Below are 26,338 nucleotides of genomic sequence, written 5' to 3' on the forward strand. Positions count from 1 at the left end.
TCCTCTGTACTCTGCCCTTGCTGGGGCGCATCTAGACTCATGTGGATAGTCTCTAGGATCACAGGTGAGGGGATGCTGGCACTTGGGGTGTATGAAGGATGTTGAACTCCTGGTAAATATCCACATGGGGAAGGACTGGAGAGAAATCAGTTTGCTCATCTCAGAAAAAGAAAACTTAGTCTATACAGTACCAGAAGAAAGAACTGGGAACAGACAGGGAGAATTAATTGGGAAGCCAACATCATTTATTCACTGACTCATTTATTTATTTAACAAATATTTATTTAGTATCTATTGCACCTCATTCTAGTAGATGCCAAGGATATAATGGTAAACAAGATGGTTTCAATCTCTGACTTCATGGAGCTTAAAATTTATTGGAAGACTCAAGACAATTAGGCAAGTAGATAGAAGAAAATGTGATCAGTACTGGGAAAGATAAGATACTATTCCACCTCCATATAAAACACATTTCTAATATTAGTGCTGTCAGAATGATGGTAAATGGTAAATATATTGGTCTTGGAAGTATTCAGGAAGAGGCTGTTGGGGATATTGTAGAAGTTGTTCTAGGATTTTGGCATTAAAAGTCAAACAGGATTCCAACTACCATTAAAATATGTCTTGTAACAGATTCAGACTCCTTGCTTCTTCCTGTCCTTTCCTTCCTTCCATTCTCTTCAAATTCAGTTCCAGTTCTTTGAGTCTTCAGGATGAAATGACTGTCTTTGTGATTTTCACAGACGTTTTTGTGTAAGGAATAGGACAAATTTTTAGAACTGAAGTCATTCTTAGTTATTATGTTTTTATCTGGGCTATCAGATAATTGAGGATAGATACTAGCATTCACATAAATACATTGTCATCTGATTTATAGCTTCAGTTCCCATTCCTCTTGTGGCTGGTCCACACAGGCAGGGACTCAGTGACATTCATAGGAGTCTGTGTTTTTGTGGTAATGCACAGGTACAAGGAATGAATAGAATGTCAGTGTCATTTGTAATTTTTACATTATCAAATTTTTATGTGCTCTAAATAAAATCATTTTGACCATTGTATTCGAATTCTTAACATGTCTTGACCAATTAGAAAAGCCGACCTTTCCTTCACGGCTCTTTTATTTACATCTTACGTTGTAATATTCTCAGAACTTTTGGAGCCTTTCAGATTCAATGTTACAGGCTGAAGTTGGACACTGTGGAAGTTTGGGTTTGCTTTCTCTTGACCCAATGTGACTTCCTGTTTCTAATAAATCAGTTTTTAGAGACTCTTAAAAGGAATTTCTTGCATGCCTGGCAGCTCTTGTAAAACCACATTTTAGTAAACCAGTGTGAATGAAGGATATATTAAAAAAATCAAAGAACTGTATTTCTTGACCAAATCAGTATTTTGTTTTATAGAAATTGAATCCCACAGAAAAATCTGTTGATTTAGGAAGTGTCTGCTTCCAGTAACTAGATAAACTAGGAACCAAAAGTTTCATTTTGATTAAGTCAGTCATCCTAGTTCAACTCCTGTGCTGGAGTTGATGCATGCTAGTGAGTCTGGTTAATACTTCGTTTTTTTTTTTTTTTTTAAACCACCAGGTTGCAATTTGGGCATCTCCCTTTAAATGAATTCATATACATGTAATTAATTAACATACATTCTCACAATATTCTGGAGAAAAACCTGGGTATTCGCATCACGTAACCGATGGGGATGTGAACGTTAGTGAGTCTGGTATTAACAGATGTTTCTCTTTGAGCAAGAGATTCATGTCTCCTGGCTCTCAGTTCAGAGATTCAGCTTCTCTGTCTTGAAATTGTCCTACAAATTGTCTTCTCATAAATATTTTAATAGAGATTAAACATGTTTTTGTGGCTACAAAGGCAGTTTATTCATTTGACTTAATTTGTTGAGCACTTGTAGTATGTCGGGCACTCTTCTAGAAGCAGAGAATATGTGAAGACACAGGGTTCTTGATTTTATTTGTCCATTGAATGGAAACTGCCAGAAGTCATACTAGGTACTTTAAAAATACTAAGTCATTTAATCTTTCTAACAATGCAGTGAGGTAGATATTTTTATCCTTATTGTTTAGGTATAAAGAAGGAGGCCTGAAGTCACCTAGCTAGGAAGTGGCCAAGCCAGAGATTGAATGCAGGCCAGGAAGGCATAACCACCTACTCTATGGGCACTCCAGAAGCCTGATCTCATAAGCTTACACATTCTCTGTAAAACATACATACACACAGGAAAAAAAAAAAAAAAAGTGCAGGAAAATAAAAACTGTGGGTAATCTGACCACTCTTAATATTTTGCTTTGTTCCATTTCTTATGTATGTATGTGTAGAAGTGCGTGTGTGTGTGTTTAAGCATACATGTATCTTACTGATTGGTTACCACTGCATTCACAACATACTGTAAACGTTTTGCAGGCCAGTGCATTTTGTTTAATGTAGTTTTAAACAGCTCTACAGTGTTCCATGTCATGAGTTATCTAACTAGTTTCCTACTACTTAACAATGTTTCCTATGTTTCAGTTTCATAAACCAGGCTTTAATTAATATCTCTACAACCAAATCTTTTTACAGACCCATGATTGTTAAAAAATTACTTAGTGAAGAAAGGTATTAAAACTTTTGGTAAATATTTATGCAATATCCATGTGCAGTCTACGGTTTATGAATATGACAAGGATGTTAACAATGTAAACATGCTTTTCCTTCTAGGTTAGTGGATGACAGATGTGTGGTGCACCCAGAGGCCGGGGACCTTGCCAACCCTCCCAAGAAGTTCAGAGGTAAGAAATACATATTTTTTTTTATTGTATGAGCTAAGAGGGAGGATTATTTTTGTGTCTCAAAGTAAGTAATGTTAAAACTTTATTCAATGTGAAACTTTCAGATATAAATATGTTCACTGAAAATTCTTTCAACAATTTTTCCATTGTTTTTCTTTTACATATTGAGGGATTTGCAATGAAAGAATAGTTTTAATTTTTGTTTTGCCAGACAATGGTCTATCTGTTAAAAGGAAATCTTGGTAATTAACTGTGAAAGGCTACTTGTCAAGCCAGTAAATGCAGCTGAACAGTATTTATTTATATACTTCTCTGACAGTTATAAATGTTATAGTATTTCATTGTTAGCTTTTTATTTTATCTTTGTAAACTCTCCAGGAGTGTGGCAATGATGTGTTAGCTTACTTTTTAAAATACCAGTTTTGATGGTGTGTAATAACTGACAATTGTCTTAGAACCCCTAAGTATAATTTTAGAAATAGCTTGATAATTTCTTCAAATGAGAAATTGATCCTAGTAAGAGATTGATTATAACTCAACTCTTACAAAAGGAGGATTAATGGAATCTATAATCACAGAAAGCTAAAACTAGTCATTAAAAGCTTGCCCAAATCAATTTCATAATTGATACATACTTATAATAATAAAAATAATTTTAAAACAGCATTTCTTTTGAACAATGTATAACCATTCATTCTCATAATGGTGAAAAACGGCCTTAATAAAGGATTAAAAACTGGAGAGAGACGGAGGGCTTCTCAGAGCCACCAGCCCAAGTGAAGATTGCTGCTTACTGCAATGGAAAAGGGAGACAATTAGCATTGGGTTAATGTTTACCATGTTTTACTCTCTGGGATAGGCATTTTATTTACACTATCTCTTATGGGAATATTTTATTTATTTCATTTTCTCTAGACTGAGATCCTTGCAGAGAAACTGACATGCACAAAAAATGTCCTTTGAGTTAAATTGGTCACTTTATAAGAGATCCAGATTTCTCCCCAAGTAGAGAAATTTGCATAAGACAGAATGTGGAAGACAAACTACCCATTGGAAACACCTGCAAAACCACTCAGTAGGGATAGTCTCCTAAACCTGGGCAAGTGAGGTCTTCCTGCAGTAAACAGTTTCCACTGAGGATGGACTTAGAATGAAGCTACCTTGAGGGTGACATGTAGGAACAACCTGCCAGAGACAATGCAGGAAGTGTGTGTGAAATGACCCAAAAGATAAGAGGGTAGAGAAACCCTAATGGAAGGACAGATAGTGTGAATAAAGGTAGATTCTGAAAAGAATGAGCTAGCACATTGTATAAAGATGAGGGGAGAATTAGGGCTCTGGAGGAGAGATCTGAGGAAACTACCCAGAATGTAGCACAGAGAGATACAAAAGAAGGAAAATTTGGATGAGTCATGAAAAGCTTGGAGGACAGGCTGAGAAGTTCCCACAGTATCTAACTGAATTCTAGAAGGAAAGAGTAGGGAGACTGGGATAGAGGCCATATGTGAAGGAATGTGGGTGAGAACTTGCTAAACTGAGGAAAAACACTCTTCCCCAGGTGGAAGAGGCACACTGAGTTCAGAGCAGTGGTGGTAAATACAACCACATCTACCGCTAGACACTCTTTGGTGAACTGTAGGGTATTAAAGACAAAGAAAAACTCTAAAAGCAAACTGGGACAACAAATCTGTATTTGTAGCAGGAAAAAGCATGAGGTTCAGGTTTTGACTGTACTGCTTGCTGGCTGTGTCATCTTAAGTAGGTCACCTGCCTGCTTTGAGCCTCAGAGGACCTCTGTCATTGGCTAATGAGAGTAGAAGTGGTTAATAACAAGAACAATGACTACCACACAAGGTTTTGTGAGCCCTGAAATATTTCCAGAGAATAAATATAAAAGCATTTTAAGTCATTATACAAATGGGCCAGGCACGGTGGTTCACACCTGTAGTCTCAGCACTTTGGGAGGCCGAGGCGGGTGGATCACCTGAGGTCGGGAGTTTGAGACCAGCCTGACCAACATGGAAAAGACCTGTCTCTACTAAAAATGCAAAATTAGTTGGGCATGGTGGCTCATGCCTGTAATCCCAGCTACTCAGGAGGCTGAGGCAGGAGAATCACTTGAACCTGGGAGGCAGAGGTTGCAGTGAGCCGAGATCGTACCACTGCACTCTGGCCTGGGCAACAAAAGTGAAACTCCACCTCAAAAATAAATAAATAAATAAGTGAATAAAAAAAGGATAGTTACCTTATGATAGAAAGGCATAATGCATTTCTATTAAGCATATTTGACTCAACCCTTACATTATTGCCTCTCCAAGAGCAGGATTTTATTTACTTCTTTTTGTGTTTTCCAGGCATAGTGCTCTGCCCATAGTCTGTATCCCCCAAAATAGCCATTAGGTGCTTTTGGATGAGACACCCAAACTTTTTCTGGGATCATGTGATAAAATTTGGTTTCCAGGGGTGCCCACATTTCACAGGCATGAGCCTGGGCAGCCTTACTCCTCTGTTGGTCAGGGAGAATTAATCTTTCAAAGACAAACATTTACGCTTCATGGGTGCCTTTCTTCTTTTCCTCTTTCAATCCACAGTGAAGTGAATTGTTTTAAATTTGCAAAGATTATTTTAGAGTGTTTAAGGGAACCTGGGGTCACAGCTCTGTACCCACTAGGTAATTATATGCAGATACTTGGTCTCATATTATTCACTGGGCACTGGTTCAGAGCATGAATCACTTTTTCAGACACTCCATCCTTCTGGTGAAAGGCTGGCTTTTCCTGTAATCCAGTCATTGAGGTCATTATCCTTGCTGGTTTACTCTCATTTTCTACCTCCAGTTTTAGATTAAACCATTTATCTTACTACACTCATCATTGGAAAAGGAGGGTTCTTTCCTATTGGGAACTCAGGGTTCTCTCTTATCTTAAAGCCCCAGCCTTTCTTCCATGATGCATTGTTTGTGCAGCTGGATTCTCAAAGAATTCCCTGAACTGGGCTTGCCTCTGCCCTGGACTTCTTAACAGTAAGAAGCAGACAGTGCCTGACCAAATGCCTCATCCTTTTGCATAGCTTGTCTTTACGGCTCTTGCCTTAGGCCATTCTCTGCATGAATATATTTCCCCCATTTTTTTTTTTTTTTTGGCTTTAAAAGCCATTGCTGTTTCATAGATTTGCCTCCCAGAATCACCATCCCAGCATTTCCAGACTCCCCTGCCAAGTTTCCTGAGCACCCTCCCTTATTGTTACTTTTTAGATAAGGTGAAGAAACAATAGCATATCAACAGTTCAGCTGTACCTCAGTTCCTCTTGCTTCAGCCAGACACATGATATTCTCAAATTAATTTTAAAAGATTTTTGTTTTTCATACTCATGCTATAATTTGTTCAAGCGAATCATAACATTTTAGAGCCAGTAGGCAATTAAAAGTAAATCTAGTACAACTCCAATTTTTTTGACTGTGACAACCAAGTTCCACAGTGAAATGTTCTTTTGACTGTGTCGCATTACCTCACTTGTGAACAGAGGAAACTAAGTTTTACCAAATAAACAATTTCCAAAGGGTTATTTCAAACCTGGTGGACAGCCGTTTTTCTGTAGAAACCATACAATAGATTGATATTAACAGAAACATAGTAGCTTTTTCTTATGTGAGTAAAATTTCTTTAATGATCAAATATTCTCCATTTTAAAAAGAGAAACCGTAAACGTTGGAATAAATGTAGCTGTACCGAAGAGTTGTGAAAACCTACAGAGAATTCTCTTCCACTCTGTTTCCCCTGTTATTTGCATCTCACTGGGGACATTAGTCTAAACTAAGAATTTACCATTTGTTCATTACTACTGACTGCATTCCAGACTTTAGTCGTATTTCACCAGCTTTTCCACTAAAGTCCTTTTCCTGGTCCTGATCCCATCCATGATCCTGTGGTGCATTTAGTCATTGTGTCTCCTTAGTCTGCTCTATTCTGTGACCCGGTCTTAGTCTTCCCCGGTTTTTCATGATCTTGATACTTTTAAAGAGTACTAGATAGGCATTTTATAGAATGTGCCTTGTGTGTTTGTCTGATGCTTTTGTCATGGTTGGACTGGAGTTAAAATTTTGAGACTACCACAGAGGTTATGTGCTCTTCTCTCTGCATCATACTAGAGGGCATATAATACCAACAGAGTTCATCACAGGTCTTATTTTTTGATGTACAATTTAATCCTCTTCCCTTTAATAAAGGCAGTTATTTTAATTTTTGATTTTATATTCTTTTGCTTTTTCCTGTTCTTTTCTACCCTTCTCCCCCTTCTCTAGAAAACTCTTCTTAGTATTATTTTTCTAAAAGTCTGCATATTTATGTATGTGCCATTTCTTTTAGGAGAAGTCAACTTAAATCAACTTAAAGAGAGGTTTATGTCCCTCTCTTACCATCAGGGTGATAAAAGATGGAAGTAGTGGAGAACCCAGGGACCATTTCCTGGAGGATGGAGGGAAGAGAAGACAGCTCCTTCTCTTGGTTGATTAGGTATTTCCCAGTGTTGGGCCATTTGGTCTTGAAGTTTCCAGTTCTGAGAGTCTCTGATCATTTGTCACTTGACTATTTAATAATGTACCACGCCTACCTTGGGGCCACTTCTAGCAAACAACCATCAGTCATTTTGAAGTAATAAGTCAGAATGCTTCAGGAATTGGAACTAGTGTAGAGAATTTCTTTGCTGTGCAATGAACACGAAAGCAGGTAGTAAAAATTAGGGACTTGGGGGAAAATGGGCAAAATCTCTGCTTTAACTCAGTTCCTTTTCTTCAAATAATTCAGGGAAGCCCTTTTGAAGGCTGGACCTAACATTTTGCCTCTGCTCATGGAGGTTGCACACTCACATGCATAAACGAAAGTGTGTTCTTGCTAGGCAGTTGCTTTGACTTTGTATGAAGTCGAACATGTCAAGCTTGTCTAACATAGTGATTCCCCACGCTCAGCCCATGATGAATATTTGCTCCACCAGCTTAACAATTGCTCTATTGAATTTCTTCAGGTTTGGTGTTAGAATACTTTCTGTTGTTATTGTCGAAGACTGAAACTATTTCAGATTTGAAATCAACTAAGATTTATTGAATATGTAATACATGCTACACTGTACTTGAGGCTTCCTGTGCATTATTATTTAGTCTTCACATGAAGTAGAAATTATTGCTATCCTAATTTTGCAGTGGAGAAAGTAAGTAAAAAGAAGTTATGCAACCATCTTAAAGTTGCTGAGCTCCTTAGTGGTAGGACTGGGGCTTAAACCAAGTTCTATGACTCTAGAACTGTTTGTTTTTAACCACTGTGCCATACTATCTATTGAATTAGTCCAACCTATAAATTCTACCTGTTAGTCCTATAAAGCCACATGGATTGAATCTAATCCTTTTTCCACACAATAGCCCTTTAAGTATTTCTTTAGAATGACCATATTCCTGTGAATCTTTTCTTCTAGTCTTACTTTTTTTTTTTTTTCAGTTCTTTTAACTGTTGCCAGATAAAAATTCTTTAGGGATTTTTCTGTCGTCATTATACTACTTTGTTTGTGTTATGGTTAGGCTCCTGTTTGTCAATTTAATTCTGAGCCGTGTAGAAAGAACTGAATATAGTGCATTTGAGTTTTGTCTAATGAGAACTCCTCTCATTTTTGGCCGCCACACTTGCAGCCTCTTTAGTCAGGGTTCTCTAATAGGGACAGAACTAATAGGATATAGTTCTGTATAATAGGATAATAGGATATAAAGGAGAGTTTATGTTATATATATGAGTTTATTAAGGACCTATTAAGAACTAATAGGATCTCTCTGTGTATGTGTGTGTGTGTGTGTACATATTATATATATATTTAAGTAGTATTAACTCACATGATCACAAGGTCCCACAATAGGCCATCCGAGTCCCAAAGCTGAAGAACTTTGAGGGCAGGAAGCATCCAGCACAGGAGAAAGATGTAAGCTGGGAGGCTAAGCCAGTCTAGCCTTTTCACATTTTTCTGCCACTTTATATTCTGGTTGTGCTGGCAGCTGATTAGATGGTGCCCACCCAGATTAAGGGTAGGTCTGCCTTTCCTAGCCCACTGACTCAGATGTTAATCTCCTTTGGCAGCACCCTCACAGACACACCCAGGATCAATACTTTGCAATGAAGTTGATCACTTTAATCCAATCAAGTTGACACTCAGTATTAACCATCACAAGTCCACCCCTTGTCAACTTGAACCCATAAACATCTCCTGAGATCATACACAATCTTCAAATAAAGACAGTAATAAGGTCATAAGTATGCCTGATATGATATAACTATCCTTTGTACAACTGGAAATGCACCAATCCCCGACCCAAATACTATTACATAAAGTTAACAATACTTAAATGCTGATGTAAAGTCAATAAATCTTATGCCACATAATAAAGGAAAAAGAGAATAAAATGAAGATATTTTCTTAGTACAAGTTTATACATATATGTACATGCAAAAATTTTTTTTTAGTAAAAGAAGGAGGAGATAATCATGGCAATTACAATCCTAATTTTTGCAACTAATCATGTGGTCATAACTGGTACTAATGACTACCTTCTTCTACAACCCATTCTGTATTCCTTTTGCCTTCAGCAAGCACCTCAGCAGGTCGTGGTTTTTTCCCTGGTGAAGTGACCCAAACCTTCATTCCTGAAGGGTCTAGGCCGTTTGTAATCCTGCCTAAATTGGGCTGTTGTAGTTTCTCGTTGACCTTAATCACAGGGCATGGTAATACTAACAGAAGCCAAGGGATCTCCTGTATTTCCTGCATACTCTTCCTTACTTCCATTGTGGAGTAGTAGACTGATTTCATCTTGATAGCCTTGGTCAGTCACCCCAGCTAACACTATAACTCCCTTCTTAGCTGTTGACTTAAAGGTAAGAGGAGCCCAAAGTGTCCAGGTGGCAATCTTAACTTCCAGTTTAATGGAATTGTTGCTGTGTGCCCTGGTGGCAGTGTTCCTTCCTCTGGAACTAAGACCTCTAGGCCAGCAGAACATAATATTCGAATGAACAGAAAGCAAAAATTTTGTTAGTGGATCACCGCAAATGGTAGTGAGTGGTGCCTCTTCCATTTCCACCCCTTGATTCCTGGACCCATGAATCCTGGCTATGAGAGAAACAGTACCATATATTGGACGCTGATTCAGAACATATACAGCTTTCTGGAGAACTTTGCCCCAACCCTGCAAAGTATTGTCACCTAGTTGGCATTGTAATTGTGACTTCAAAAGGCCATTCCACTGTTCTGTCAACCCAGCTGCTTCAGGATGATGGGGAACATAGTAAGACCAGTAAATTCCATGAGCATGAGCCCACTGCCACACTTCTTTAGCCATAAAGTGAGTGCCTTGGTCAGTGGCAATGTTGCGTGGAATACCATGATGGTAGATAAGGCCTTCCGTGAGTCCACGGATGGTAGTCTTGGCAGAAGCATCGTGTGCAGGATAGGCAAACCCATATCTGGAGTGTCTATTTAAGTGAGGACGAACTTCTGCCCTGAGCTGCAACATTAAATGCAGAGTCCCTACTTAGTGGGCCCAAATCAATAAATTCAGCCTGATCCAACTCTGTGTTCCTTCTACTATTATTCCATACCCTTAATATCTATTCCCATGTATTTTCTCCAGATTTCTGCTAATATAAATTAGAAAACTCAAGCAATTCTTTTTGAGTGTAGTGCACCTCCTCATGGGTCTCACTCTGAACCTCACCTCTAGGGGCCTGCCAGGACTTTAGTCTAGTTATAGGTCTAGAAGCAAACAGGGGTGTTGAGGATGGCTCCTGAGGAGGACCTACATTATCTTGCCTGGCAACTGCCTCAGGGGAGCCTTCACTGTTGCTTCAGGCAGTGCAGGGTTTATCTACTCAGACAAAGGTGGAAAGGTTGGTGGCAACATGAGTTGGGGAAGGGATGTTGCCACTACTGGGGATGGGGAAGATGTTTCTTCTGGCAAACATGGTTCATCAGAGTTTACAAGCTCAGTGTCTCCAGCTTCATCAGGGTCCTCCCACATATCCCCATTCCTAGTTGCAGGGTCCCGTTCTTTTCCAGTCAATGCCCTCACTTTAGCAGTAGATACCTGGCAAGGCTGTGCATGCACTTTTTGTTGCAGGTCAGCCACTTGCATGATAAGAGCTTGTGTCTATTTTTCTACAGTTTCAACTCTTTCTCTACAGGAGGTAAGACTCTTACTCAGGGCAGTCTTAGCAGATTTGAGGCTCAGTAGCTGCTTCTGAAGCCAGGAGTTAGAATCCCTGAGTTCCTTATTTTCTTTTATCACTTTGTCCGGTGAACTTAGGAGCAACCAACCAACTTCATTAGGTTGCTTGGTTTTCTACATATGATCAAAGGTATTATGTACAGAGTCACTAAACTCCTTGCTTCTCATGAGTGGTGAGTCAGGAGTGTCAAATGCATTTATTTTGCATAACTCTGTAAACAGTTCACGCTAAGGACTATCAGTGTTCTCCATACTATTAGAAGTGGAATCCTTAGCATTTTTGGGTCTAATCATGTTAAGCAGCCAGCTCCAGAAACCCCAAAACCAATTAAAGAACTCCATCCTTAATATTCATTCCTCTAGAACCACTCCTGGTACCAAAATCTGTATTAGTCAGGGTTCTGTAGAGGGACAGAACTAATAGGATATATATATATCCTGGACTTTTATAAATTACTCTTACTCATATCTCATATGTATGTATATGTAAAGAGGAGTTTACTAAGAAGTATTGACTCACACGATCACAGGGTCCCGCAATAGGCCATCAGCAAGCTGAGGAGCAGGAAGCCAGTCCGAGTCCCAAAGTTGAGGAAGCATACAGCATAGGAGAAAGATGTAGGCTGGGAGGCTAATTCAGTCTAGCCTTTTCAGGTTTTTCTACCTGCTTTATATTCTGGCCGTGCTGGCAGCTGATTAGATGGTGCCTGGCCAGATTAAGGGTGGATCTGCTTTTCCCAGCCCACTGACTCAAATGTTAATCTCCTTTGGCAACACCCTCACAGACATACCCAAGATCAATACTTTGCATCCTTCAGTCCAGTCAAGTTGACACTTAATATTAACCATCACACAGCCCAAGAATCTTGGCCCAAGGATCTTGGGCCAGAGTCCCTGACTCTCCTTGTGCTTTTAGTCAACCCAGACTCCTGATGCTTTTTCATTTGCATCTCTGGATTCCGTTTCGTTCCTCCTGTGCTGTGTGATTGGTTCTTTGGAATCCAGTGGAGAACCTGTTACTTTTCACCTTGTTGCATTGGCTCATTGTTCTAGGTTTGTTTTAGCCTAATAAACTTGTGTTTTATTTTTTTTTAAAAAAATCTTAACTCTCATTCAAATTATTTATTCTAATTCCCAACCTCATGACATCTTGAAATTTGTAAAGTTAATAAAAGGTACGTATTGTGATAATCTCATTTCTTGTTATTCTGGTGTTATTGAATATATCTGAGGAGAAATAGATTAGGATAGTATAAGTTGGGGTACCTGTGGATCAGAACCTGGAAGACTTGGTAGAGGTAATCTATTTGGAAGGTGATCCCAGGAAGCACAGATGAGGACTTGGGGGAGAATGGGGTGAAAGGAAGGAAAGGCAGCACGGTGTGCATTAGTGAACCTCAATCCTGGTGGAAGCAACTGAAGTTCAGTCCCGTGGGGCCTCTGGAAATCCATGCAGAACATGCCTTAGAACCTCCTACCCCAGGACAGGAAGGCTGGGGCCATCTTCCATCCACCAAAGGTTTTGGTTTGCACCAGAGGGTGTTGTCATTTCGTTCCACAATACGCTTCTGCACTGTTCCTACTGTTTCTTCATGTGGCAGGGAGACTCTCATGCAGAGAAAAAGAGAGATCCAGGAAGTTGAGATAGGAAGCTGTTTGCATGTTGGAAATTGTCTACTACACTTGTTGGTGAACTTGGGCCTGAGGACACATGTTCACATTCTTGTGGATTGTCAGAATTTTCTCTGTTTCTTTAATTGAAAGACCTGTGATTAGACTGTATACTGTATGAGGGTCAGGACTGTGTTAGCCTTGTGCTCTGCTCAGTCACCAAGATCAAACACAGTGTTTAGCATATTGTTGGTGCTGACTTAATTTTTGTTGAATTAATGAATAAAGTTCTAGAAAAGAATTAATTAATTAATTAATTTTTCTGTAAACAAGGTTTCACTATGTTGACCAGGCTGGTTTCGAACTCCTGGCCTCAAATGATCCTTTCACCTCAGCCTTCCAAAGTGCTGGAATTAGAGGCATGAGCCACCACACCCAGGCTAAGAACTATAATTTTTAAAGGCAATATAATTTCAGTTCTGTCTCCAGATGCTTTTTCAGTGTCTTACCACTATCTAGCATGTAACATAGTTGTTTGACTAGTTGTTTTATGTTAAAGCAAGGTGTAGACCTGTTAGTTTGTTATAGTCTTAAATTCTACACCTTTAGATTTAAGTTCACAGGTGTCAGTATGGATTCTAACAAATCTTTTTTTTTTTTTTTTTTGAGACGGAGTCTTGCTCTGTAGCCCAGGCTGGAGTGCAGTGGCCAGATCTCAGCTCACTGCAAGCTCCGCCTCCCGGGTTTACGCCATTCTCCTGCCTCAGCCTCCCGAGTAGCTGGGACTACAGGCGTCTGCCACCTCGCCCAGCTAGATTTTTTGTATTTTTTAGTAGAAACGGGGTTTCACCGTGTTAGCTAGGATGGTCTTGATCTCCTGACCTCGTGATCCGCCCATCTCGGCCTCCCAAAGTGCTGGGATTACAGGCTTGAGCCAACGCGCCCGGCTGATTCTAACAAATCTTTAGTGTAAATAACAGAAGACAAAAACTTCTCCATGTGTTAAGTGAAGATGTTTTTAGTAGTTTGTAATCTGCCGCTACTCAAAGAAGTTCAGAAAATTGCAGTGGATTTCCAAGTCAGTAGTTACATGCTTTATACTAAAAGAAAAAAAAAAAATCATTAAAACTCTCCAGTTGAATGTTGTTGCTATGTTTATCCTGTGTGTTTGTGGTGAGTCATCCTGTTTATAACCCTTACTGCTAATGCCATATTATTAAACTCTTAAGTGGCAGTGGAAATTGGATAATAAGTTTATTCTCCTCCATGAGGTTTCGGAGAAGGGCCAAAGGATGAAATGAGAACACATTGCTTTGCCTCTTTGCCTCTCCTGTCAAAGCTAGTCAGGATTGTAAAAGTGCTTATGCTTTAAAATACTTTAGTCTCCGTATTGGGAAGAGGGAAGTTGCTGTGGTTCTGAGTGATAGTAGGACTGTTTTGGAAGTCTCATGAACCACTGTTTAAGGCAGCACTCACACAATTAATTGTGTCTCTGAGTTATGAACAATGTGTGAATTTTGAGTGATTTGTGGCTTTAATTGTGAGATTCAATCTTCTGCCTTCAGAATAGGAACTGATGGGCAGAAAACGAACAGTCGTGGTGCATGTGGTATAGTCGGGTAAGAACAGCTCTCCAGTTCCCTTACTTACCCATCCTTTGTCCTGGGGTTAATTTTCGTGAGCTGCAGGCTCATGTGTAAAAATCTCCCTTCCCATGGTGTATATGAAGTGAGTTGCGTGTCTAAATTCTTAGTGAGTACTGAATAAATATCTTTTTTTCTCTGTGAGTATTTTAATAGCCAAGACTATTCAAGAATAGAAAGTCCTAAATATTAAAATTCTTAACTTTGAGTGCTTATAACGGCCTTTCTCCATGTTAACCTACTTAATCCTGAATAGCCTTGTTTTACAAATGTGGAAACCACTCTTTAGAGAAGCAGCATGCTTAAGTCACATAGGTGGTAAGTGGGAAGGTAGGCTTGTTTTTCAACACTGTAAGATCTTGGGCAGCCATGAAAAAGCATGAGTTCATGTCCTTTCCAGGGAATGGATGAAGCTGGAAGCCATCATTCTCAGCAAACTAACACAGGAACAGAAAACCAAACACCGCATATTCTCACTCATAAGTGGGAGTTGAACAATGAGAACACATGGACACAGGGAGGGGAAAATCACATACCGGGGCCTCTTTAGGGGTGGGGGACAAGGGAAAGGAGACTATTAGGGCAAATACCTAATGCATATGGGGCTTAAAACGTAGATGACGGGTCAATAGGTGCAGCAAACCACCATGGCACATGTACATCTATATAACAAACCTGCACGTTCTCCACATGCATCCCAGAACTTAAAGTAAAAAAAAAAAGGAAAAGAAAAAAAAAGATCTTGGATACATGTAGCAGATTTATGGAATATATACCATGTGCAGTGCAGTGTATGAAGTAGTTGCTACAGCTCAGACGAGTCAGAAACGAATGCTGCTCTCAAGGAATTTATAATCTAATGAGGAAGATAAGATACATATATGTAATATAACACAAAGTAGAAAGTGATAAGGGCTAAATCAAAAGATGCAATGATGTGTTGTGGGAGGATGAAGATTTTAATTTCCTGTTTCTAGTGATGAGGAAAGCTTCTTAATTAAGATGGCATTTGGCCTGAAAGGTCTGTGCCTGTGGGGAAGGACAGGTAGACTTGTTGGGCCCAATATGCATCTTTATGAGAAATTAGTTCCTAGGATGATGTTTGGTGTGCCAAGTTCGGTTGCATTTCTTCTTTAAACAATAATGGAATGTTTAGTATTCTTTTGAGTATAATACTGAGATGAAAGTGCCAAGCCTTTGTCCTAATCCATTCGACTTTCTGCAGGTGTTACACAGTAAATCAATGACAACTAAATGTGACAAGGGTACCACTGCTGTAAATAACTAATATTTATTTAGTTCTTACTACATGTCAGGTAATGTTCCAGCTGCTTTGTATTCTATTAATACATTTAATCTTTTGCAGCAATATGAGGTATATATTATTAAATATTATCTCCATATATTAGATAAAGTGCTGTGACATAAATGCCCCCAAAGCCGAAAACACAAACAAACAGACTGGGCGCGGTGGCTTACACCTATAATCCCAGCACTTTGGGAGGCCGAGCCGGAGGATCACGAGGTCAGGAGATTGAGACCATCCTGGCTAACACGGTGAAACCCCTTCTCTACTAAAAAATACAAAAAGTTAGCTGGATGTGGTGGTGAGCACCTCTAGTCCTGCCTACTCAGGAGGCTGAGGCAGGAGAATGGCGTGAACCTGGGAGGCGGAGCTTGCAGTGACCTGAGATCGCGCCACTGCACTCCAGCCTGGGCGACAGAGCGAGACTCTGTCTAAAAAAAACAAAAACAAAAACACAACAAACAAAAAAAATAAACAACCCACAATGACTTCTTTATGTAGTAGAAATGTATTTCTCTTTCATCTAATAGTCCCTAGGTGAGTGGTCCAGGACCATCTTGTCAACTCTGTCATTCTCAGCACGTGGCTTCCAAGGTTGTTCCAGTAGTCAGCATTTCCTAGTTGGTAGAAAGGGGGTAAAGGGAATACAAGAAAAGTAGATTCTTCCTTCAGGAGGGCTCCCGGAATTTTATAAATTACTCTCACTCATATCTCATAGTCATGTAGCTTATTGAATCGAATGGTGGCCCTGCAACCTACATGTCTGTGTCTTTATGTATAATGTCTTTTTATATAATATCTGGGCACTGTAAGTGTGATGTTGTTAGGAAGAATGGTCTATGCAAATTAAATTAAGCATCTTGAGATGAGATCACCTTGGATTACCCAGGTGGATTCTAGATCTTATATATCCTTGTACAAGACATACGAATAGAAGGCACACACAGAAGACCACATAAAGACACAGTGAGAAAAGAACTTTTGCCGCCATAAGCTGAGGAGGACTTCGAGCCACCAGAAGCTGGAAGAGGCAAATGAGAATTTTCTCCTAGAGCCTTCAGAGGGAACATGGCTCTGTCTACACCTTGACTTTAGACTTTTGGCCTCTAGAACTATGAGAGTGTCAATTGCTGTTGTTTTAAGCCACCGATTTTGTGTTGATTTGTTGTGGCAGTCACAGGAAACTAATAAACTTGACTCCATGTTGCTGCAAGGAGCCTGAGGAACATGGTGGTTAGTGGACTGGCCATGTGCCAACCTAAAACTACCTAAAGGAAGAAAAGAATGGATATAGGGTGGGAGGAGGAGTAACATTCTCTATCATATCTCATTTTATAGATGAGGAAGCTGAGGCACAGAGAAGTTAAGTAACTTGTTCCTTGTCATACATCTAGGAGGAAACAAGCAAAGTTGTGATTGAAATCTAGACCCTTAACTACCAACTATACTGTCTTTAAACCCAAGAGACTGTAGAAACAGAGAAGAGAATTGTGATTGGCTTTGGAATTCAGAGAAAGAATGGCCAGTTGTTAACCAGGCAGAGAGGAGGGAATGATGGAGAAAGAGGCGTTTCTGGCTGAGGCACAGAGGTATGAAATAGCATGACCAGTTTGTGGGGGTAGTTAGAAGCTCAGTTGACCCAGAAATACCCTCTTGACTTCACTGAAAAAAGAATAAGCCTCCCCAGCCTACAGTTCTGTGACTTTTTTCACCTCTAAGGCTGGCTGTGTGGGAAGATGGAGAAAGACCTTATTTATTCAATCCTTGCCTCTCTCAACCCATATAGGAAGGTCCTTGGTGAAGTCTTCAGATATTTATATGATACACATCTACTTTTGGAGAAAAGGATGATCCTTATAACAGTACAACAGAGTACATTTTAATCATTTTTATAGGATGTTACTCTCCTAAATGATGTGGAGGTTATAGCGTTAGAGTATTTCTATCTATGCTATATTCATTATTAAGTTTGTATTCTTTAGGAAGTTATTCCCAATCATGTTACACCAATAGAATTTCCCTTGGAAAATGCATTCTTTTGATAATGTATTTCTAGGAACATGCTGTGGTAAGAAGCATGGACTGTTTGTGGAAATGAAACTTTGGCTCACTCAAAATATTTTTCATCAATTAAATATAGCTGTTTTTAAGTAAACCATTCCCCCATCTGCTCTTCTCTTGTGTCATGTATTAGGCATATTAAAATATCAAATCAGTTCCCTTTTTACCTATTCTCTAGTATAAAGTGTCTCCACTGAGAAGGAGGGTATTATATACATATTTATTATTTTATGTGGAAATATGTGTGCATTAATATTAATATTAATATTGGTAGGTGGGCCTTACTTGTTTTTCTCTCTTCTGAGTATTAAACAGATTAACAAAAGTTATATTTTGTTTATGGAAGTCTCTGTGTTGCTCCATAATCTTAATAATCATTAACTTATTCAGGCTACCACCAAGAGTTTTAGACAAAAGATTGATTTGTACACTGTGTATTCAAGCCCAAGTCAACTGCCTTTCCTTCCCAGGTGTTGATTTAGTGAGTGAGCAGTTTGAAGATCTTCTCTGAACAGGTGCCCTTGTTTACAGTTTGTGGTTTTCAAGGTAAATACGGCAGTTTCAGAATAAAGCAAACATTGCTGGTGGGTGACAGTGTTTGTTTTACAAATGCTTGGAAGTGGTTTAGAAATTGTCTTTTAAAGAATAAGGTGGATAATAACCCAATAGAGCAGCCCACATGAATAGAGATCAAGTATCAGTTGGCAAGGCACCACTGACTCACCCTTGTTCTGCTGGAGCCTTGCTTGCCCTTTAGCTGGAACCCCTGTAAGAGAGACTTATGGCCTGAAGATGAAAATGATGGCTGCTCAGGAACCCACTGAGTCCTGGTGCTTCTGTAATGTTTTACTATATGAATGAAATTGGTGTGTGTGTGTATGTGTGTGTGTGTGTTCTACTGGATGACTTGGAGGTGGTCAAACTTACAGAGACTGAAGGGCCATGAAGAACTGGAGGATAACACGCTTACCTAGAGAGCGTCCTATCTTGGAAGAACCCTAAAAATGGTTTTTACTAGCATTTTTGAAAGAGCAGAAGCTTCAGGTCTGTTTAGAAATAGGACTGTGGACATTTGTCCTTGCTTCAGCTCTGTTTAGAAATAGGGCTGTGGACATTTGTCCTTCTGTTTCTATTTAGACAGGCTGCATGAAACACAAGTGCAGTTACAAATTGTTGTAGGAAGCCTCACAAGTTACGTAACTTGAACTCTGATTATATCTGCATAATTAAATACCCAGATATGGGTCCAATAATTTTTAAGAGTGTGAAGGGGTCCTGTGACCAAAAAGTTTGAGAAATGCTTGCTAGAGGAACAGTCAGGAAAGAGGAGATTTTTTTTTTTTTTAAATACTTTAAGTTCTGGGATACATGTGCAGAATGTGCAGTATTACATAGGTATACATGTGCCACAGTGGTTTGCTGCACACATCAACCTGTCATCTACATTAGATATCCATAAGCTTAGTTCAGCTATAGGGAAAAAGCACATGTTAAAAGCAGTAGATAGGCAAGGATTAGGTAAGAACCATGGTCAGGGAAAGTAATTAGAAATCAGGAAATCAGCGGGTATACCAAGGAGGCAGCATGAAATAAGGGAGCAAGAGAAAGTCTATTTTCTGTGAGCTTTCTGAGGGCCCACATTGTATCCCTACCACTGAGCTTATAGCAGGATATTTGTCAATGATTGACTTGATAAGTATAAATAACGTTGAATCAAACATATGTTAAGAAACATATGAGATGAGATGTTTATCGCAGGATTATTTATAATGGAAGAAACAAATATATAAAAGGAAAAAGATTTAATGCATCATAATTTATTCTAGGAGGGAATTAATGTTTTCAGGCAATGTTTAATGACATTACAAAATGTGAAATGGAGAAGAGACTTCATGTGAAACTGTGTATATAATACATTTCTGGTTATCTAAAATATATATGCATGTGTAAGTGTACACTTTGGCAAATTTGTCTGTCTCTCTAAAGATATATAACAAAATGATAATCATGTTTAACTGCGGCATGAAAAGAGGTGTGACATTTTCTTTATAGTCTTTTGATTTTCCAAAATGTTTTCACTGGTGATACATCAATTTTACATTTAGAAAAAAGTCCAGGTTTTTCACACATACATACATGCTTTTTCTAAGCCTCTAGAGAAAGGTTCAAGTCAAGTTTCTATATTGAAAGAGTTTCCTGCCCTAGGCTCAGAACCTTATTTATTTGCCACCTGTGTGAAGCCGCTCTGAACCTCTGGAGGGAGCAGAGGCAGGTCAGAGTTCCAGGCAGAGGTGGGCATTGGCAGCCAGATATTGCCTACACTAGAGGAAAGACACAAGTATAAGAAGTTGCTTTAATTTGAACTGCAATACTTGATGCTGCATGTGAAGAACTTTAACAAACTCAAGGCTCAGAAGGAGGCCGGCCTGCTGCAGGGCCATCAAGGAAAGCACAAGAAAGCTTGTAGCAGTGAGAACAAAAAAGGAAAGAAGGAATGACTGGGGGATTGGCAGCCTTGCTTTCCCTTTGCCATTTGGAAGGAAAAAAACCTAGGCTTATTATAGGAGGAAAAAAATAATAATTAAAAGTATGTATGATATATATTATATATACACACACATGCATATATACATAGTACTACGTAATGTTTTCAGTGGTTTGCACTTTCTAGTGCTATAGAACACAAATGGTCCTATATTGCCTCAATTTTACCTTTTTTTCTTCTCTCAAAGTGGATCATAGACCTCTGTGTAAGAACTAAAACTATATGACAATTAGAAGCAAACATAGGAGTAAATCTGCATGACCTTGGGTTAGGCAGTGATTTCTTAGATACAACACCAAACCATAGGCGACAATAGAAAAAAATGGATAAACTGGACTTCATAAAAATTAAAAATTCTTGTGCTTCAAAGGACACCATCAACAAAGTGAAAATGCAGTCCAAGGAAAGGGAGAAGATATTTCCAAATAATTTATCTGGTAAGGGACTTGAATCTAGAATATATAAAGAACTTTTAAAAATCGGTAATAAAAAGACAACAAAAAGACAACCCAATTGAAAAATGGGCAAATGATCTGAATAAATATTTCTCAAAAAATACATAAAAATGGTCATTAAACACATGGAAAGATGCTCAACATCATTAAACATCAGGAAAAATGCAAATAAAAACTGCAATGAGATATCACTTGAAATCTAGTCCTTATCATTCCCTCATTTCTGAAGGAGAGTCTTGCTGAGTGTAATAGTCTTAGTTGGCAGTCCTTTCTTTCAGCACTTTGAATATATCATCCCACTGTCTCCTGGCCTGCAAGGTTTCTGCTGAGAAATCTGCTGATAGTCTTATGTAAGTTTTCTTAATTGTGATGAGTTGCTTCTCTGTTGCTGCTTTCAAAATTCACTTTGACTTTTGAGAATGATTTAATGTGTTTTAGTGAAGATCTCTTTATAGTTAATCTATTTAGTGTTATTTGGAATTCAGGAATCTGAATGTTCATTTCCTGTCCAAATTAGGGAAGTATTCTGTTATTATTTCTTTATATAACTGTTCTGCCCCCTTTTCTTTCTCTATTCCTTCTGGGACCCTGTACGTAATTCCTATATCGGTTCTCTTGATGATATCCTATACTCATGTAGGCTTTTTTCAGTCTTTTTAAATTCTTTTTTTCTCATGTTTCTCTGACTGACTAGTTTCAAATGACCTGCCTTTGAGCTCACCTTCTACAGCTTGATCAAATCTGCTGTTAAAGCTGTTTATGGAATTTTTTAGTTACGGCATTGTATTCCTTAGCTTCAGAATTTCTATTTAGTTCTTTTTATGGCTTCTGTTTCTTTGTTGAACTTCTACTTTTGTGTAATTGTTTTCCTGATTTTTGTTTGGTTGTCAGTCTGAGATCTTATAGTTTACTGAACTTCTTTTTTAGAGACAGGATCTTGGTCTATTGCCCAGGCTGAAGTATGGTGGCATGATCATAGTTCAGTGCAGCCTTGAATCCCCAGACTAAAGTGATCCTCCTGCCTCAGCCTCCTGAGTAGCTGGAACTACAGGCATGTGCCACTATGCCCGGCTAATTTTTGAAAAGTTTTCTGTATAAATGTGTTCTTACTGTGTTGTCCAGGCTGGTCTCAAACTTCTGGCCTCAAGTGATTCTCTCACCTCCACTTCCAAAGTGTTGGGAATTATAGGCGTAAGGCACCATGCCCAGCCTCACTGAACTTTTTAAAGAAGATTATTTTGACCTCTTTATCAGAAAATGTTTAGATCTCCATTTCTTTAGGGTCAGTCACAGTTGCTTTGTTTTGTTTCTTGTTGGTGATTTTGTGTTTCCCTGATTATTTGTGATTTTTGTGACCTTGTGTTGGTGTCTGCACATTTCAAGAATTAAGTGTCTAGTCTAGTCTTAACTAACTTCAGCAAGGAAAGTCCTTCATCAGTCATCCCGTCCAGAGATTCTTGGTGAGCTGTCTGGTGGATTTATCAGGCAGGATTGCTGATAGAGTCCTTGAGCAGGCTGGCCTGGTGCCTAGGTCAGTAGGTATATGGGTCTGGTGCTTGAGTCTATGGGGTTGGGCCTGGAGCCTTGGTCCACTGGGCTTGCTTGGCACTTAGGTCCATGGGGGTGGACCTGAAATCTATAACCATGGGGCCTGGCCTAAAGCCTGGCTCTACACAACTTGCCAGGTGCTGGGTGGGCCTTAAGCCCGAACCTGTGGGAGCCAGGTTAGAACCTGGGTCCACAGGGGTGTTCCTGAAGGCTGGATCTGTGGATGCCAGCCTGGTGTCTGGGACCATGGAGGCTAGCCTCATTGCCTTCAATTATGAATGTAGATAATAAATCGTTACTCTGGGAGGTTCCATCGGCTTTACCAGAGTACCATGGCACATTCCTAATAGAGTATTTTCCTAGGAGTAGCTTTGCTGGATCATCTCAGGGAATGTGTTTTCACATTCTTAATAGGAAACCATCATACTCTTCATTCCAGTCCTTCTCGCCAGGATTCCTAATCTATCACAGAACACAGATAATAATGTGTACAACTCTTTTCTTAGTTCTCCAAAGAATAATATATAACCTTCCTTTTCACTTTGAATGGGTAGGAGAGAAGTTCATTTGTTATATACAAGGGATTTGTTAGGACATTAGAGCTTACTTCTCTCCTGGAACCATACACAGTTTTGGTATCAAGTTCTTTGTTGGTGCTATGAAACTTCTCTTTCCAGCCTTGGGGTATGATAGGGTCAGACTGATTTGTACTTAGACCCTGGCACTGCCACTTACTGGGAGTGTGACTTTGAGTGGTTATTTAAACCTATTTCATTTTCAGTGCACACACTGTAAAATGATGGTGATATAGACATCTTGGGGTTATTTAGAAATTAAAATTATTTGTGTATTAAAATAATTTGTGTATTAAAATAATTTGTGTAAAGTAACTAGCACATTTATTGGCACAAAATAGAATGGCACTGTCATTCTCTGTATTATAAGAAATCAGAGATGTGTATGTTAATATATACAGTTGGCCCTTTGTGTCCGTGGATTCTGCATTTATGGATTCAGCCAACTGCAGATTGAAAATATTTGAAAAAAATTCTGCCAAATTCCAAAAAGCAAAACTTGAATTTGCTGCATCCTGAGTACTGCATTGAATCTATATGAATAAAGTGATGGATAGGTGTTATAAGTAATCTAGAGATGGTTTAAAGTGTACAGGAGGATGTGCATAGGCTGTATGCAAATACTATAGCATTTTATATAAGGGACTTGAGCTTCTGTAGATTTTGGTATCTGCGGGGGGTCCTGGAATCCATTCCCCAGCAGATACCCAGGGGTGACTAATTACATCTTCCATCTCTTTCTTTTTTCCTTGAAATGCTGAGAGTTATTTTTAATTTTATTTTTGTTAATCCAGTGGAATCATATTTGATTCTGTTGGCTTCCATATTGCTATTAGTTTTTTTAGTTCAGACTTTGCTTGGGCTTAGTGGAAGAGCTGTCACTAATCACTAGAAGCTCTAGAAAAGATGATGTGGAGGTCATAAAGAGCCTTTTTTGTTGACTTGTCAAAAGCTGCTATTTCAGTGTCATTATTGCACCCTGCTTTAGTTGTGCTCTGCTATGTCTAATTGCTCTTTAGTCTTTGAAGTAATTCTTGTCACTTTGCCTTAGTAAGATTGTGTGTTCCAGCTCCTACTATCAGTAACTCTGTGTTTAATTTGGCTAGATTTGCTTGGTATTTGCCAAATTAGTGCAATTTCCTTAGGTAAAATATAATTTACAACAGGATGACACCTCATAATTTAAATAGCAGCTGTTGAAGGAAGGCAAACAGTTACAAATTACTCATTCTCTTCCTTTGAACAAGAGCTGTGCTGTGGTGCTGTGAGGAAATGAACAAAGTGTTTAAGGACATTCTTGGGCTTATGTTGTTTGATTTACATGGACAAAGGAAAAAAAAAACTACTCATTTGAATTTGCTTTGAAATATTAACACAACTTAGATTCCTGTAAGATAATTTTGAAAGAACAGCTCTCTTGTTACTAAGAGAAAGAAATTCTTCCTGTTTGCTAGTTCATGTAATGGATAATGGCCCAGTTGACCTACATCTGGGGAGGGGGTGTTTCTTTTTTCAAAGGTGAGAATTTCTGTGCATGTACCATTCATTTATTTCTGAAGTATTTACTGAACACTTTTTATGTGTTAGGTACTTTGATAGACACTGGAGATATAATTGTAGGCAGTGTGGATACTGTTTCTGCTTTCCAGGTGCAAGTGGTCCATGATGTCTAGAAGGTTTAAATTTGATCTCTTGATCTCAGTCATGGAAGAGACTGTATGCAGGAGGATGTGATCCACAGAGGATCAATAACCTGTTGTTTGAAAAACTATAAGTTTAGTATATATTTTCCTTTATATTTCCTTTGGCAATTAAGAACGTTTAAAAGGAAGTGCTGGCGGATTTCATTTGAGCTAAGTAGAACGTAGGAAATTCTTCTGCCATCCATATGCCTTGTTCTATGTAGGCAGCCACAGACCAATGAGGGAAGAGTATGTAAGTTGCATCAGGTGAAACAGCCTTACTGGATATTGACACTTATTAAGACAATCTGGCTGCTGGGTCAGATGCCCTGTCCTACCTGGAGCTTCTCATTCCAGTGCCTCATCTGTGAAGACTTGAATATCCTGTGTTCCAATAAGAGGCCTTATATACTAGGCATGCAACTTTTAACAGCAACATTATAAAGTTGGATTTTTGGGGACCATTATGGCTAGAAAGACTGTGCAATGGAGAAAGGCTAGCATTAAGATGGGGAGTCCTGTTTTCTCCCTATTAAGAGCCATTGATCCTGACAAAATTAATCAAGGGCCAATTGTAAGGCAAAAATATGCAACAAATAAACTAAATGGGGAAATGAGTGAACATTAACAAACATCTATTATGTACTAGGTAGTATTTCGTTATTTCTAAATTTTTATATTCAACTAATCTTTTATAACGTAGAAAAGGAGACATCAATGTGTATTAAATGAATACTTAAAATATGCTTTTATGTATACTATCTCTAGTTAAAGAAGTAAGAAGGTTAGAAATGGGGGATGGAGAGTGAGAAAGGTGAGAGAAAAGATGGGGATGACACTGACTCAGGTGAAATTGACAGAGACAGAGGAGAAGCTACATGGAGGGAAAAGGAAGCAGGTGGAGAGGTTCTCACCCGGATTAGTAATTTGGGCAGTTACTTCAGAATCAAATTTTAGTGACTACTACTATTCTTTAGAATTCAAATTAATGCTTAAGCAATTACTTTTTTAATGCTTCTAGAACTATTGTTGAATTTCTAGAAATCATCAAACAGGAATCACAGCAGCCATCTCCACCCTTACTTTCCCATCTTCCACATCCCCAAGAGGATATTTTGCTAAGGACTCTGCCTCAAGCACTATCACAGTATGGGATATTTCCTGAGAGTCCAGTAAAATTAAACAGAGATAGAGTTGGATCAGATAGAGAAAGAATGACAGTTGAATTAAGTATTTTCATGTATTTGAAAAGTCATGCAAAGTATGAGAACCAACCACAGTTGTCCCTCAAATTACAATGGGGACATGTCCTGATAAACCCATCACAAATCAAAAATATCGTAAGTCAAGCTGTTTCATGAAAGGGGTCCCAATCCAGACCTCAAGAGAGGGTTCCTGGATTTCATGCACAAAAAAATTCAGGGCAAGCCCATAGAGTAAAGTGAAAGCAAATTTATTAAGAAAGTAAAGGAATAAGTCTGGGTATGGTGGCTCACGCCTGTAATCCCAGCACTTTGGGAGGCTGAGGTGGGCAGATCACCTGAGGTCAGGAGTTTGAGACCAGCCTGAGCAACATGGCAAAACCCTGTCTGTACTAAAAATACAAAAATTAGCTGGGCATGGTGATGGGTGCACATAATCCCAACTACTGGGGAGGCTGAGGCAGGAGAATCTCTTGAACCCGGGAGGTGGAGGTTGCAGTGAGCCGAGATTGTGCCATTGCACTCCAGCCTGACGACAGAGTGAAACTCCATCTCAAAAAAAAGATCCCAGCACTTTGGGAAGCTAAGGCAGGTGGATCACAAGGTCAGGAGATCGAGACCATCCTGGCTAACATGGTGTGAAACCCTGTCTCTACTGAAAAATACAAAAAAAA

At 39.0% G+C, this 26,338-nt stretch overlaps 1 protein-coding gene across 1 annotated transcript in view; it reads left to right on the forward strand.

The window, feature by feature from the left end:
• ITPR2 (inositol 1,4,5-trisphosphate receptor, type 2) overlaps positions 1-26,338 on the forward strand; it is a 494,095-nt gene that overhangs the window by 40,371 nt on the left and 427,386 nt on the right. The window contains exon 2 of the mRNA XM_011946983.1: positions 2,715-2,785. Coding sequence (XP_011802373.1) covers positions 2,715-2,785 — 71 coding nt within the window. The remainder of the gene's footprint in view (positions 1-2,714; positions 2,786-26,338) is intronic.

Source organism: Colobus angolensis, unplaced genomic scaffold (genome assembly GCF_000951035.1).
Source record: "Colobus angolensis palliatus isolate OR3802 unplaced genomic scaffold, Cang.pa_1.0 Scaffold256, whole genome shotgun sequence".
Taxonomy (NCBI): Eukaryota; Metazoa; Chordata; class Mammalia; order Primates; family Cercopithecidae; genus Colobus; species Colobus angolensis.